This window comes from Candoia aspera, chromosome 2, assembly GCF_035149785.1.
Source record: "Candoia aspera isolate rCanAsp1 chromosome 2, rCanAsp1.hap2, whole genome shotgun sequence".
Taxonomy (NCBI): Eukaryota; Metazoa; Chordata; class Lepidosauria; order Squamata; family Boidae; genus Candoia; species Candoia aspera.
In genome coordinates, this window is record NC_086154.1 from 45155445 (window position 1) to 45170351 (window position 14907).

General features: G+C 39.1%; 1 protein-coding gene across 1 annotated transcript in view; it reads left to right on the plus strand.

The window, feature by feature from the left end:
- KBTBD12 (kelch repeat and BTB domain containing 12) overlaps positions 1-10156 on the plus strand; it is a 93464-nt gene extending 83308 nt beyond the window's left edge. The window contains exon 6 of the mRNA XM_063291703.1: positions 8642-10156. Within this exon, the coding sequence (XP_063147773.1) occupies positions 8642-8811 (170 nt within the window). The 3' untranslated portion in view covers positions 8812-10156. The remainder of the gene's footprint in view (positions 1-8641) is intronic.
- The last annotated feature ends 4751 nt before the right edge of the window (positions 10157-14907 follow it).

The window sequence follows — 14907 nt, forward strand, 5'->3', positions numbered from 1 at the left end:
CTTGTTGAGTATGATGGTTTACTTCAGCTGTGGCCTATACATTTAGCATTCTTGGAAATAAAAAGCACTAGCTTTAGATCTGGAATCAGACATGACTAGTGGAATAGCCAACTTTGTTGATGACACTAAATTTTTCAGAGTGGGAAAAACAGAAAAGGACTGTAAAGATCACCAGAGGGATCTCTGCACATTAGAAAGGAGGTGCATGAGATGGGATATGACTGAGGTGTACAAAGTTATGCATGGTGTAGAGAAAGTGAAAAAGGAGGAACGATTTTCCCCTACCCAAAATACTAGAACCAGAGGTCATCCAATGAAATTAAATCCTGGAAGAATCAGGACAGACAAAAGGAATTTGTTTTTTTCACAACATGTAAACAAACTTTGGAATTCACTACCATGAGAAATGGTGCTGACTACCACTTTGGTTGGCTTAAAAAAAGGGTTGGACCAATTCATGGAAGTCATGGGGATCAACAGCTATTAGCCTTGATGGCAGTGTGATTGCCTCTGAAGGCCATCTGCTGGGAGACTAGTGGGCTTCCTTGTACAGTTTGTAATTGTAAGAACAGACTGCTGGACAAGATGGGCCAGCGGTCTGATCCAGCAAGGCACTGTTCATGTTCTTATGGTCATATATTCATATATAGATGAAAGTAATACCCAGCTGTGGATTTTAAATTGTTAATAACTCTCATTATTGGGAGACCAATACTAAATTGTTGCGTATTAATTGATTAGACAGCAATTAAATCAAAATCACACTCATTATAAAAGAGAGACAGAGTAGCAAGGTATTTAAAGTGTTGGACTAAGATCAGGGAGACCCAAGTCCACCCTCAGCCATGGAAACTTATTGGGTTGCTGTTTATCAGCCTAAATTGATTCACAGGGTCATCATTATGAAAGAAGATTGGAGAAGGACTTGCTGAGTCACTTCGTAAGCAAAAAGATATGGCCACACTGGGTTTGAAGAGAGATGCTTTATACATACTCCCGTGTGTTGTGACACACTTCTTTTGGAGGATTGGCACAACCAGGGGTGTTGGCAGGGTGTGGTCAAAAAAGTCAAGCTGGCAGACACAAGAGTGTGATCAAAGTGATGCCACACACATAAACCATCATGGCAGCCATCTTGACTTTTTTCATCATACCATGCAGACACCTCTAGGCACAGCCCTGACATAGAACACTTGGACAGCTGGAGGAAAAGTGGAAGTTCAATCTAATAGAAATAAAGAAATACACAGAGCTAAATTACCTAAAAATGGGTAAAAGCATTAGCAACTCAGGAAGGAAGGAAAGTGTAAAGACAAAGATAAAATTTGCTGGAAAATGTCTTTTTATTAAATAATTCTAGGCTTTGATGGAGTAAGCCTGGTGGAATCAAATAGGAGTTTAGCAATATATCACTGAAAACATTACCTTTTATCTTACTAAGAGCATTAGCACCCGAAGCAAAACTTCCCCCAGGCAACTTTTATTCATTGAGAAAGAAGGTGAAAAAGGAAGTGCTGTCCAAGATCTCCCAGGGCCAAGTTCACTGAGTTTCAAAGGCACAGCTGACACCTTGAATTTGGCAAACTTGAGGCAAAATCAGTACAAACAATACTATGTTCAAGGCATTGGCTGAATGTAATCCCCATGGCAAACCCCACACAAAAGATGTGCTGTTGGATTCTGGATCCTGAATCAGGGTAATAGGGAGACATCTACATTGCAGACTGTGTGCATGTGAAATCCATATGTTCTCTTCTTGTGGCACTCTGAGATTTAGATACCTTTCTTGATAGATTTTTGGTCACTGCAAACTCAGTGTCTTTAACTTCACCAATTTTCTTTGCCACCATGACCACTGAACTCTTTAGCTTTTCTGTCTATCAAGAAAGCACCCTTGTCTGACATTCTTACAAAGCTAAGGAGCTTATTGTGGACAATTATTGAAAGTATGCATCAGGGCAGGAGAGAGGGAAAGAAATATCAGCAGATGGTCCTCAGATCCAGTAGCATCTGCCTTAAGGGTGCCCCCTGCTGATGCTCTTGGAAAGCAGAGGAAGGCAGATGACTGCTGAAGTTCATCTAGAAATCACTGTCAGGAAATCAATGTGCCCCATATTACCTGCACGACAAGACAGCTGTGGCAGAAGTAAGAGGTCACATTCATAAGTCTAGTCTTTTTTCTTCTTCCACTTTTTGCAAAATGAAATTATCAGCTGGAGAGGAAGTAAATTAGTTGGGCTTCTAACTCTTGGTAGAGTTAGATTTCCAACAGATGTTGGTGTAGCTGAAATCTGTTGTTACTACAGTGTGGAAGTGAAAATGTGGTCATTTAACACAGGAAGACCTCGTCCATATCTTCTGCCTCCCCTGAAAACCCATAATAAAATCTTACAACAATATCACTTCCTCTCCCTGCCCTTTATTCTTATCCAGGCACTCTCAATAAGCTCTGATTCATGAATTTCTATGCAAGTATATTTTTTCTTCATGTAAACCTAACACCCCTTCCCTTTCTGTTAAGTCTGTTTTTTAAAAAATAGGTTGTAGCTTTCCAGGACTATGTTCTAATCATGCATCTCATCCCACCAAGTTTCAGCGATGAATATGACATCATATTTGTCCTCCCATGTTAGGACTTCAAATGCTCTCTGTTTGTTCCGGTAGTCTGTGCATTGGTGTAGAAACAGGCAGGCAGATGGTGCAGCACAGTGTTCCACTGTTTCTGAGCGGTATACAAGAGAAATGCATACATACATACATTTGGGCTAAATGGTGGTTTTCTTTTCAGCCTCACTAACAGGGTTTTGTTAGTAATGGGACTCCAGGGCAGCCTTGTTTATAACCCCTATGCCAAGGAAAAAATGGGGCAATGGGATGGGGAGATAAGACAAAATAATAACTCTGTGGTGCCCAGGGAGGCTACCTGACTCATCATGCAGAGAGAGAAGCCTTTGGTGATTTAAGAACAAGAGCTTATCATTCCCAATATAATTTCCCATATGAGACCATTCAAGTCATTTATTCTCTATTTCCTTTCTCACAGCCAATCTTTATTCAATATTTAAGGCACATTTATTTCCATTACATACTTAAACATCATTATACCCAACTGCTTTTGACAACCTGAGCTTATTTTGAATTTGGTTTCTTTTCACAAGTTAGGAATCTGAAAGTAGCCACCCAGCATTTGAAATACAGCTCAGACATAAAACTTTAAAAAAGAAGTCAAATGTTTTAATTGCTAGGCTATTAACTTCCTATTTAGTTTAAATGACGAAAGTATGAGAATTACATGATGTGCAGACATTTGATTAGAATTATAAGAAAACTATGAAGGTTTTTTATTTCAAAAGATATTTTATTGAAAATTGCATCTTGCCATTAAAAAATGGAATAAGAAGAAGCAGTCAGTATGTAGGACCAGAGGGATAATTGTAAACTCTACCTGCGTATAAAATGCAATTTTTTAAAAATAGAAAAACAGATTAAATATTTATTCTATACCCTAGAGCAATCTGTTAGCCTCTGCATGCAAAGGGCAGTACTGTGTCAGGCAAACTGCAAAAGTCACACAACATTAACAGCAAGCCCCCGCACATTTATGTGAGAATGGCAAAATGGGTTCTTGCTTGTAGATGGAGGTTTATGAACACCTTGCGGTGTTTAAAACAGCATCTTATGGAGATCTTATTAGTAGTGCTGGATAGAATAGGCTGCACAAATGGGAGAGCTTACAATAATGACAGATACTTAAAAACCAGAGGGAGTTTTCTTCTTGGGGCTAACACAGTTTCAGGGGAGATTATTTTCACTGGAGTTGTGGCAAGGCAAGAAAGGATATAATTCTTTTAAGAGGAAGCAACTTCCTTTGTGTTATTGTCCCAATTTTAGCTAGTCTTCCAATATAAAAACAGACCCACTAGCTTTCTAAGGAGTCCCTGGGGAAGATTTCAGGGCCTCCCCACAATGACCCACTTGGTCTCTGCTGTTGCTCCTGCTGCTGCTGCTTCCCATGCCTCTCTCTTGGCCCAGAAGGCTAATGAAGATTCTACTCTCATTTTGGTCACTCAAGATTGATAAGAGAAGCATGTTCTCCCATTTTATCTTTGCAACCACCCTGTGATGTGGGTTAGGTGGAGTGACTGACACAAAGTCATTCAGCAAGCTTCTTGGTTCAATAAGGATTTGAGCCTGGCTCTCCCTGATCTTAGTTTAACACCACACTTGCCTAAATTAATTGCTTTTAAATATCACATGTTTATGGTATGGTCTTTAAGGAGACTGTACTATCTTGTAAAAGGGGTAGGCTAGCTATGGTCCTCCAGATGGTTTTGCACCACAACACCTAACATTTCCAACAGTTGTCCACATTGGCCAGGCCTCCCACTCTTGTTTTAGAGGCTGAATAGACTGAAATGGAAAAAGCTAAACTGACAGATAGTGTAACAAAATAAGTAGTGAACAATGAGCAACACTATTTTATCTTCCTTTGGCAGCAGTTCTACAACTACATGACTCTTCTTTGTATTAATTTTTAGATGAATGTCGTAAAAGCTACAGATCCTTTTCAGCATAACTCATCTCCCCTTTAGTAATGCCTTGCCAATCTCACTTGGTTTAAAGCTTGAGAATGAAATTGACAAGAAATCATCCATTTTGCTTACATAAAAACAGATTTAGGATACTAAAAGGATGTGTCAAAACAGTGTATCCCAGGCTGATAATGGAAACATGCATCAATCAGGAGCCTGGTACTTGAGTTGGGACAAGACACAAAGACAATCTTGTAACTGTGGTTCAGTAAGATGTGAAAATACTTTGGGTTACAGTTTTGTTCCTTCTCTTCCTACTGGCTCTCAAGTTTCAGTAAGTGTATTTAGAGATCCCACAGTACGTGTAGAAAAAAAGGAAAAACTATCCGTTTCTCTTTGCAGCAGTAAAAGTTCAGACTTAAGGTTCTCACTGAAAAAGAAATGTTAAAATGAAAAAGGAACAAATCAGGAAAAATTAAAGCAACTTCTCATTTACAGCAAAGAACTTTATCTTTTGTAAAAGGTTTCAGAAAGCTCAATTCCTGTGGCAAATCAATGCTTCTTCCCCCTCTCCACCTTTACAAGAAAAGAAAAAAGATTCTGAACCAAAGTTCTGTCTTGTTTAATGGTTCTGCTACTGCACAGTTTTGCAGCCTTCGCTGAAAGCAGCTTATTGTTAAGGCTTGGCTTTGATTTCTTGGTTTGCTTGAACAGAACTGCTTCTTCTAAATTCATTACTTGTTCCAAACAGGGAAATTACAAGAGAGGAACTAAAGTGCTGTTTTCTTTAAAGCATTTCCTGAAGCCTGGGGGGTGTTTTCTTATTTGCCCTAAAAGCATGTATGAACCTCCTATTGCTGTTATTTCTGGAGAGAATTTGGAAAATAATTTGAATATACGTGTTAACAGTATATAAATTCTAAAATTACATTTGAAGTCAATTTAAAGTAAATACGATATAATCTCCATGTATGAAAGAGCCTTTAACAACAAAATAAATGATGTAAGACAACCAGAATTCTTAAATGCCATATAATGAAGCCCTATGTCAAACTTTTTGACTCTGCAGCAAGACTAATATTAATTCTCATTGGTTCAGTTCCATGTAGTTTGCAGCTTTCTGAAGAAGTTATTAATCTTAGCCCCAGTACTTTTTTTTTCATGTTCACATTTCTTACAGTTCTTCCTCCCTGCCCACTAAAAGAAACAATAATTCAATCACAGGGTACAAAACTGAACAGGCTACCATGGGAAAACCATTTAAAAGATACAGAAATACAGTCAGAATGACAAGACAACCACATCCACAGGGAACTTCTGTGAACTAGACTGTTTTCATGGTATAGTTAAGGAACTAGGAATTTTACATGTAGTAAACATACTTGTTTCATTACTGTACATATGAGTAATGTTGGATTACTTAACCTGCAAAGAATATTTATGAGTGAGCATGAAAGTAACTACATCCATTGTTTTTGGATAACAGATGCAAAGATTTGTTGTTACAGAACTGCAACTTCTTTTCAAACTGGCTTCCCATGTTAACCCTTTTCTGTACATTCACTATCTTTTGTCACTTAGGTTTTGTGGATAAGCCAAATGCTCTAAGTACTAAGTTGTTGAATTTAATTGTGTTCTGTGTTGTCCTCCTCTGTTCTTATATAACTTTCTGGGTGTGTTGGGAGGTGTTATACTAAAAACAAAGATGCAACAGATGTGCTTTAAAAGGCTGAAAGTCTTTTAATTAAATTTCCTCTTTGCAGGTTATGCACTTGTGGTTGCTTCAATATGATTGACAGTAGACTGACTCAGCACTCATAAAGCTCTGCTGCCCCCACCCCTCACTTAACCATGACCAGTAGGTAATGTCATCCACTAGTGAAGGTACTAGACCAGGACCAGGGAGATCATATTCAAGTCTACTTTTAGCCATGGAGGTTCACTGGGCCAATCGCTGTCTCTTAGCACAATCAGCATCATAGGGTTATGGAGACCATATTGGAAGTGTGAATGTTCTGTAGGCCACCATGAGCTCCTGGAGGAATGGGAGAATATAAATCTAACAAATAAACATGACTAAATAAATAAAAGAGATCATGCCTTAATAACACTAAATTTCCCCCAAGACCTCATGATGTTGCCCTTATCTCATCTCCAGCCCATGAGTAAAGCAGCCTACATCTTCATGAGCTGTAAGGTATAACAGTAGTGTTTTCTCACTTATTCTGATACTGTCCAAAGGTAGCCCCAGGTGTAAGTGCTTCTCCACCTATCACTTCAGAGGTGAAGCCAGGTGACCATCAGTGGGTATGATCAGAGTGTATTTTGGGAATGTTGGAGAAATCAGACATGCCCATCCCCTGATCACTAACCAGCCTCCACTGTAGTCATTTCCTTCCCAGCTTTTGCCCTCTCTGAGCACTTTGTTTCTTGAGATCCTTTCGTATCCATCATCTCCCAGTTTTTTTACTATACCTTTTCTCCAGGCTTTCAGCAAGGTACAGGGAGGACAATAGACTTCCCACTGGGGAAGAAGAAGGTTTGCCTTTGTGCTAATCCACTTTACAACATTCTGAAAAGTATCTTTACCATAAGGTGCAGCACTCCTGCTTTTCCTAATTGCAGTGGGCAGAAAATAATGAGAAATATTGAATTGGGCTGTTGTTGCTTATTTGCTGTTTGAGGTAAAATGTGGTTGCCCAGCAGCTGGTCAGAGTTCACTTGCTGAGTCTACAGGACCAACTTAGTTGCACAATCACGACAGGGTCCATCTCCCTCTTCTCTGAGGGAGGCTATTTCTCATTGAATATTTCCCCACAGATATGTTTATTTTACATTATTTTAACTTGTGTAATACATAAGCTGGAAGTGAGAAGAAGGGCAAATAAACCAGTCTAGAGAAACTACCCAATTCCTATTGTGCCCGGATTGGTGGATGTTTTTCATGTTTTTCAAAACCAGAGAAGGAAGCTTGGGGGTGGTTAATGATGGAGTTTTTAAAGGTTAATAAAAGAACTCCAAGCAGCTAACAACAATCTTGCAGAGTAGAAGCGTGAACCAAAACGAACCTTGCACATTAAGTTTGATTACGTTCAGAAAAGGATTCAGTCTTCACACAGTAGTTAGATGAAGAGAAAAAAAAGGTAGCTTACATTTATTCAGTAGATCTGGATACAAGTAGCTTCATAGTAGAAAGCACTTATTCATCACTGGTTCTTTGTAGACACTTTCTATGTGGAATAGAAAGTCTGCGTGCAAGCGAGATGAAAGGGACAAGAGCTGCATTCTGCAGCACCTCCTGCTTGCAGGTGTGCCCATGAGGTAATAATGGAGATTGTTAATCCCCAAACCCAAGAAGGAGGAGGAAGTGGAAATCAGGTGACCCATGTGACATCCCACAAGCACAATAGAGATGTGTTTACTAGAAAGACTCCCTTATGCTTATGAGTCAATGCTGAGTTGACCCCTGATAATTCCAACAGTTGAGGGATCCATCCTTAGCCATGAAAACTCCCTGTGTCATCTTGGGCCAGTCACTCTCTCTCAGCCCAATCTATCTGGCAAGGCTGTAATTATGGGGGAAATATGAGTAAGGAGTGCTATCTATGTTGCTTGAGCTTCTTGAGAAAAGGCAGAATATAAATCTAGCAAAGAAACACATCTAGGCTAATACAAGTGCTGTGCTCCCAGATCAAGTCAACTCCCATATTTGGCAGTGACTTGAAACAGATGCAGTACAGGAAGGATAGGCCATAGGGAGAGCAAATTTTATGAGCACATTATTTTATGCTGCCAGATGGGTGGACAGCGGAGGGGAATGGCCCATGGATTCAAACTAGATCAACACAAAATGGAATTTCTGGACAAACTGCATGGCTGTATATTTTGGAATGTCAAAGGTCATGCCTGCCTTAGATGATTCCTTCTTCCAAAGAGAAATTCTCCAGGGCAAGGTATGGCATCAGGCTTCAACTACAGCCATTTCTCTTTTTTCATCTAAGTACAGCACAAAATTATTTTTGGACTGTTGTTTATATCATAGAGAAAACTTAGTTTCTGGACTCCTTTGCTGGCTTTGCATCTGATTTATGTCTTTTTTTTCATTTCAGCTCGGCATGAAGTTATCACCAAAGAGATCCTAGAGCTGGACACCTGGGAAAATCATTGGAATGTTGTTGCTGTCAATGCCCTCATGCATGACAGTTATGATGTCTGTCTTGTTGCTCAGCTGAACCCAAGAGATCTCATCCCTCCTCCTTCTGATTTACTGGAACAATAGGTGTGCCAATTTAAATGGAAAATAAAGAGGCCAATTGAATGGAACAAAAGTACGTTGATATGTAGCTGTTTAGATGGATGCTTAGAAAAGAGAATTCCATATAGCACATTCTTGAAAGATGACATACAACTTGGCTTCAACATAGCAAATTCCTACCACAGTAACTCATTTGGATGTCAAACGTTCAAAGATTATTTATGTAGTTTTTTTATTTATTGATCATATTTGCATAGCTGCCCTTCTCACAAGAAATTGACTCTGGGCAGCATACAACAAACAATTAAAAGAACCAATAAATTCATATAAAACAATCATTAAAACTATAAAAATATTTTAAAATATTATCCAATGTTTTTCTTTTGCACAATTTATAATAATTTATTCTGTGTGCCAAACTGTTACTTTCTTCTGTTCAAGAGTACAAATTCAATTTACCTGGCAAAAATGGAATGCTAAAAAAAATGTTGCTTATGACATCAAAAGTAAGACCGAACAATAGCAAGTATTTAAAAAGTTAAAGTTTTTGCACTTAGAATACTTCATTCTGTACTGACATGAATACAATGGAACTATTTGTTTTTTAATAGAGGGCAAAAGGGAAAGCAAAACATAGCCTTAATCTCATTAAACTGGCTTGAAAAGTCAGATAGCTGGCTGTGTGTTGTTGGCAGATAAGGATCTTTTCTTCTTCTGTTTTATAGTCCTTTGTACATTCAAGTTAATCCAGATGTGGAATTTAATCTAGATCAGATATAGAAGGATTATCAGCATCTCCTCTCTAGTTGTCCCTTGACGCTCTGGTCTGCTTACCCCAAATCCCCAAAGCTTGGTTTTATTTGGCATCTTAGAATATAGTTGAACAGGTTAAATGAAGCATTATAAAGGTCTACAGGGAATCACCTGCATGGATTTATCTAACTCAGTATTGTTTACTCAGAATTTGATAAAGTAATGGCTGCAACTCTCTACATTCTTAACAAAACAATCTTTTACAAACCCACCTGGAGATGCCACAAAGTACATTTTCTACTATGTCTGCTTCACTGAGCTGCTAAGTAAGTTCACCAACAGTTACAACTTCACTTTTCTTGAAAACTGTTTTTTTTTCCAGATTTTAATAACTTTCCCCCAGATCAGTCTAACTGAACTTTTACCACTCTCTTGACCCTTGATGTCTCCTGCCTTTAATACCAGTCATTAAGGAGGAATGCCTTTGCTGCTACTTCTTTCATCTACTGATAATTTGGGAAGATTTGGCAGAAAAAAGAGAAAATGAGGAATTGCCATGGCAGATGTAGCATCAACTGGAGCCATGGCAGAATAAAGAAAAGTGGTGATGCAATCAGAGGAGAGGAAGGAGTAAAGAAAGAAGTGCATAGATGTAAAGGCCAGAATGGGTAGTGTAAGTCTATTGGAAATCAGAAAGTATTTTTCACTACTCTTTGGATGACTTATCAAAGATACACTGAAATATCAAAGTTTCATTAAACATATAACGGCTGTACAAAGAACAGTAGAATTTGCTTGAAACAGAGTGTAGTTCTAAGATTGATTCATCTCCCACGTTTACATATAGGCCTTTAGCAGATTGGTTGTAGAAAACCTTAATCTTCCTGAATGCTTTCTAGACAGAATGTATCTGACATCATATACAAGACAGCCACATTTGTATGTGTAATTTTTATACTGCCCATACTAGAAAACACTCTAGCCTGTGTTACTGGGAATGTTACTTCCAGCAATAGTGTTGAGTCTCTGTTCTTGTGTCACGAAAAGGCACCTGGCCACTGGGATGTATGAAATGCATACACTTCATTTGTTCTATTGAAGTATCCGGGTGATCAGCAGCATTTGGGAACTTTCTCCCCCAATGCCCCCTTCAATAAACATCCTAAAGTTTTATATTAGTATCTTCTTACTGATTTATCCAATCAAAGCTCCTATATTCTTAGCATCCTTTTTGGCCTTTCAAGATATTTTAAATCAAATTTGTTTCATGTGCAAGATGAATTTTAGCAAATAAATAGATAAAAAAGGAAAAAATGGAAGATAATTATTTTTACTTTTCCAAGAAGCATTCATTGAACCCTTCTATTGCTATCAGTGTGCTTTTCAGTTCTAAATAAAAACTGTTTACATAACTTTTAAGTCACTAGGAAATATGGAACAGTTCTCTGGTGTCTTTTGTACAGACTTGCAAAGAAATCTAATGTTACACACACACACACCCTGAAGCACTGCGTTCCTTGCTACACTATTCCCCTCCCCCCATGTTGTTTTTCTGCCCCCATGCCTTTTTCACAGTTCCCCCATTCACTTCCCTCCCAAATTATGGAGAAAGAGGGAGTGTCTTCCATTAGCGGAGAGGTTTGTTTCCATGGTACCCTGGTAATAGCAATCCTATTTCCAAATTTAACTATGGGCTCTAATGAGCGATCAAGGCAGCAGATCACCTCAGCCATTTATGTGGCCAACTCACACCCACCAGTAGGGAATAAAGGAGGTGGAAAATTGATATGCTAGCCAAAAGGTTTGGACAGGAAGAAGTCAACACAATTGAAATGGGGGCTCCAGGAATGCTGCTTTTTCTGGACAATAATGCCACTTACTTGTTTCCTTTGCACGTCGTCTATATATTTAGTAATAATCAGATATTTAGAAACAACATATATATGTTTTCAATACTGTCTCCTCAAAGAAAGGCAGGCTTTGGGAAAGTGGGAAGCTTGAAATATATAAAAATGTGGCAGCAAAGACCTGTAGTCCTTGTATTTTACAGTAATGCAGTTACACATATTAGAGAAGTGCAAGTACATAATTTTGGTACAGTTTGTCAGAGCAGTAGTGTTAGAGGAATTAAGTTGTATCCCGGTATTATGAGGTAAGAGAAAAAGGGGAAGCTGGGCATTGGCATTTAGTTCTATTATTGTTTTTAGCTATAAACTCATCTATAATTGCCAAGTACTCTGATCTAATGGTGCACAATTAAGGATAGATGCACAGGGCTGTTTTATTCTTAATTATGGATAGACCTTGAAGTTTTAGAAATTTGTTCTGGATGACATAGTTTTATCTTTTTCAATTGATGGATGAAATTCAATGTCAAGTGTGCCCCCTGCCCAAATCTGGGCTAGGGTATCTCCCCATCCTGCTAAAGTTTTTCAGAAGATGTGGAAGAGATATGGTTTGCATCCCACTGACAAAAGCTATTCCATTCATGGAATGGATTAAACTAGCTCCCTATGAATTGCTAGGAACTCTTCTTAAAAATAAATGTGAAAAAAACAATACAAGACTGTACATCTCTGCAGACAGAAGATACTTCAGTGCAGAACACTTGCTTATAAAACTGTTGAGCTATATATGGCATTGACCTAAATACTTTCTCATGAACCTTTGCAATCTGAGCATGATTTCTATGAGTCCACAGTTAATATGACCCAGTATATATTTCTTGATTTTTCTTGTGTATTCTAAACAGACCTCTCTCCACCTCCAAGTTGTCATCACTTTAATTACTGCCAGGCATGTTTGTGGAAACTGGTTTTTTATTTTGAAATTATGCATATGATCTTCTGCAGTTTCTGGAGCAACTTTGCCATCTTCAGAGAGAGAAAGGGAGATGTGTTTTAGGTTGCCACAACTGAAGAGTTCCATCTTATGTATGCTCTAACTCTTGAGTTCCACCATTGAGGAAGATTTAGTGGTTTATAACAATCCCCCCACCCACAACAATTCAATGGAGAAACAGTTTCTATTAGGCAAAACAGGGGGCTCTTCCACAGAGCTGTCTGTTTCATAATCTCAGTTTACCTTTCTCTACAATCATTCTCTTTTTTTCATACAATTAGTTGCAAAACAAAGAGCAAATAATTAACCCAATTCTTGGAGAACCACACAAACAGCAGCATATTCAACTCTGATAAATACAAGCAAAGTTAACACAAATTCTTTCCTGGAAAACTGAGATTGTTGTTAAGGCACAGAATTTTCAGAGTTCTTAGATGCAGTATTTCATATGCCTGGCTCAGATCACATATATTGGCCTGACTTGCATCATTTGTGGAGTGTAGTAGAGAACATCCCCAAGGATCCACTGCACACAAAAACCCTTTCCACTTCACCCTCACCCCCGTGGAATTGCTGTCAGTGATTATTTCCTCACTACCAACTTACCGAGCCTTCTAGGGTCATTCAACTATCTTTGTGTCAAAATAATACTAATGAAGTTAGGTTCTCTATCACTTGATCAATGGTTGGTGTTGTTATTAAGTTGCTTTAAGTTACAAGTGGAGAAATGGCTGGTGAAAACTATCTTCTGTCCAGGGTGGTGGCAGACTTTAGCATGTCATCTTACAATGCAATGCTGCCTTTTCTTCAGAAACACATAAAGCATTCTCCATTGTGGGAAAAATTGAAGTGGAACACTTGGGAATATCACAGGGACGTGGACTCTTACTCCTGAAACCATCCCAAATTATTGGGAGACAGACTTCTGGGAATCTTGGACAAAATCATGGAAGCTGTCTCTGATACAGCATTCATTGTTTTCTTCATGTATACCTTTTATATTCAAGGGTTGTTTTTTTTCTGTTTGAACTAGCAGTTTAATCAGCATTTTTGAAATAAACTAGGACTTACAGAAATTAGTGTGAAAAGCTTACATTTCATTGATAAGATTGTCAATTAACTTGGTCTGAATTTGTGCCATTACATGCAGTCAGGCATGTGAATGTAACCTACATCGCCCTGATATGTTGTTGCAAAAGAATGAAGCAAATTGAAGGAAAACAAAGCTATAGACTCCAAAATTCCTTGAGGAGGCTGCATGCACTAGGGTTAGCCCAGCTACACTGGCTAGGTATTATGGGAGTTGGTCCAGCACATTTGGGGGCTTAAGATCAAGAAAATCTGGGCTAGCCCAACTACATGGAAGTGGAAAATAATATACACATACTGCTTGTGTTATTAGCCAGTGTGGTTTGTTTGTTTATGTGCTTTGCATATCTACAGACTATGGTATTTACTATGACTCTGCTTTGCATAAATCACTCTGACTGCTAAGAGGCTGCACCATCTTTTTAGATGTATTTATATAGAGACATGATCCACGTCTCTACGCAGAAGTGTATGATTTTAGGTTTCTGATCAGATGTCTGAGAATAGGGCTTGTACTTCTGAACAGACGTCCTTCAGATATTTGGCTGCATCTGGTAGAATTCCTAATCGGTTTGGTGGACCTGGAGGAAATGAAGTTGAGAAGGGCTGTCTTAAGGCATTTCCTAACTAAAGACGTACTAAGGTTTATATGCTGCTCCAAGGCAAGAGGCCTCTGAATGACTTACGTTCCCTTCTATGGCAGCAGTAATATTTAAAAACAACCCACAAAACAACCTAACAGCAACCCTAGTGCTAAGGAGCCACCTGTCCTGTTCAGACTATGCACCAGACAGGTTCTCAATAAATATTCTTTATTAAAGAACTATTTACAATAAATAAGTCCTTGATGTGTGAAAACTTGGTGAAACAAGCCCAATTGGAACACAGCAGGGCAGGGAACAGGACCTTCCACTGTAAAGGTTGACTGGATTCCACTGGAACGCAAGGCTGGAGGCAACAGTTCTCGAACTGGAACAGTACTGGTCAGTACTGGGACTGAATCACTGGCTCAACGGACCTAGAAGCAGAACTACGAGCAGCAGACAGGAATGAGCTGAGGACTTGGAACAGGACTTGAACTCGGAACAAGGTTAGACCGGGCTGAGGGTTCTGGGCTAGGCTGGGTACTCTGAACTGAAGGCTTGGAGACAAGGCTTGAAACTTGAACAAGGCTGGATTCAACTGGAATCCCTGACTGGGCTGGGTTCTCAAGACTAGGGACTTGGAACAAGGCTTGGAACTTGAAACTAGGCTGGACTCAGCTGGAACCCCTGGAGTGGCCAGGAACTCAGATCATGAACAAGATAGTCGTGAAAGACCCAAGCACAGCTGAGTCTGCGAAGTGTGACTGCACCGGACTGGGGACAAGTGGCGACGCGGGAACCTCTTGGCTTGACTACACTGCTGAAGAGATTGCGGAGTTTCAAGGCTGGATGC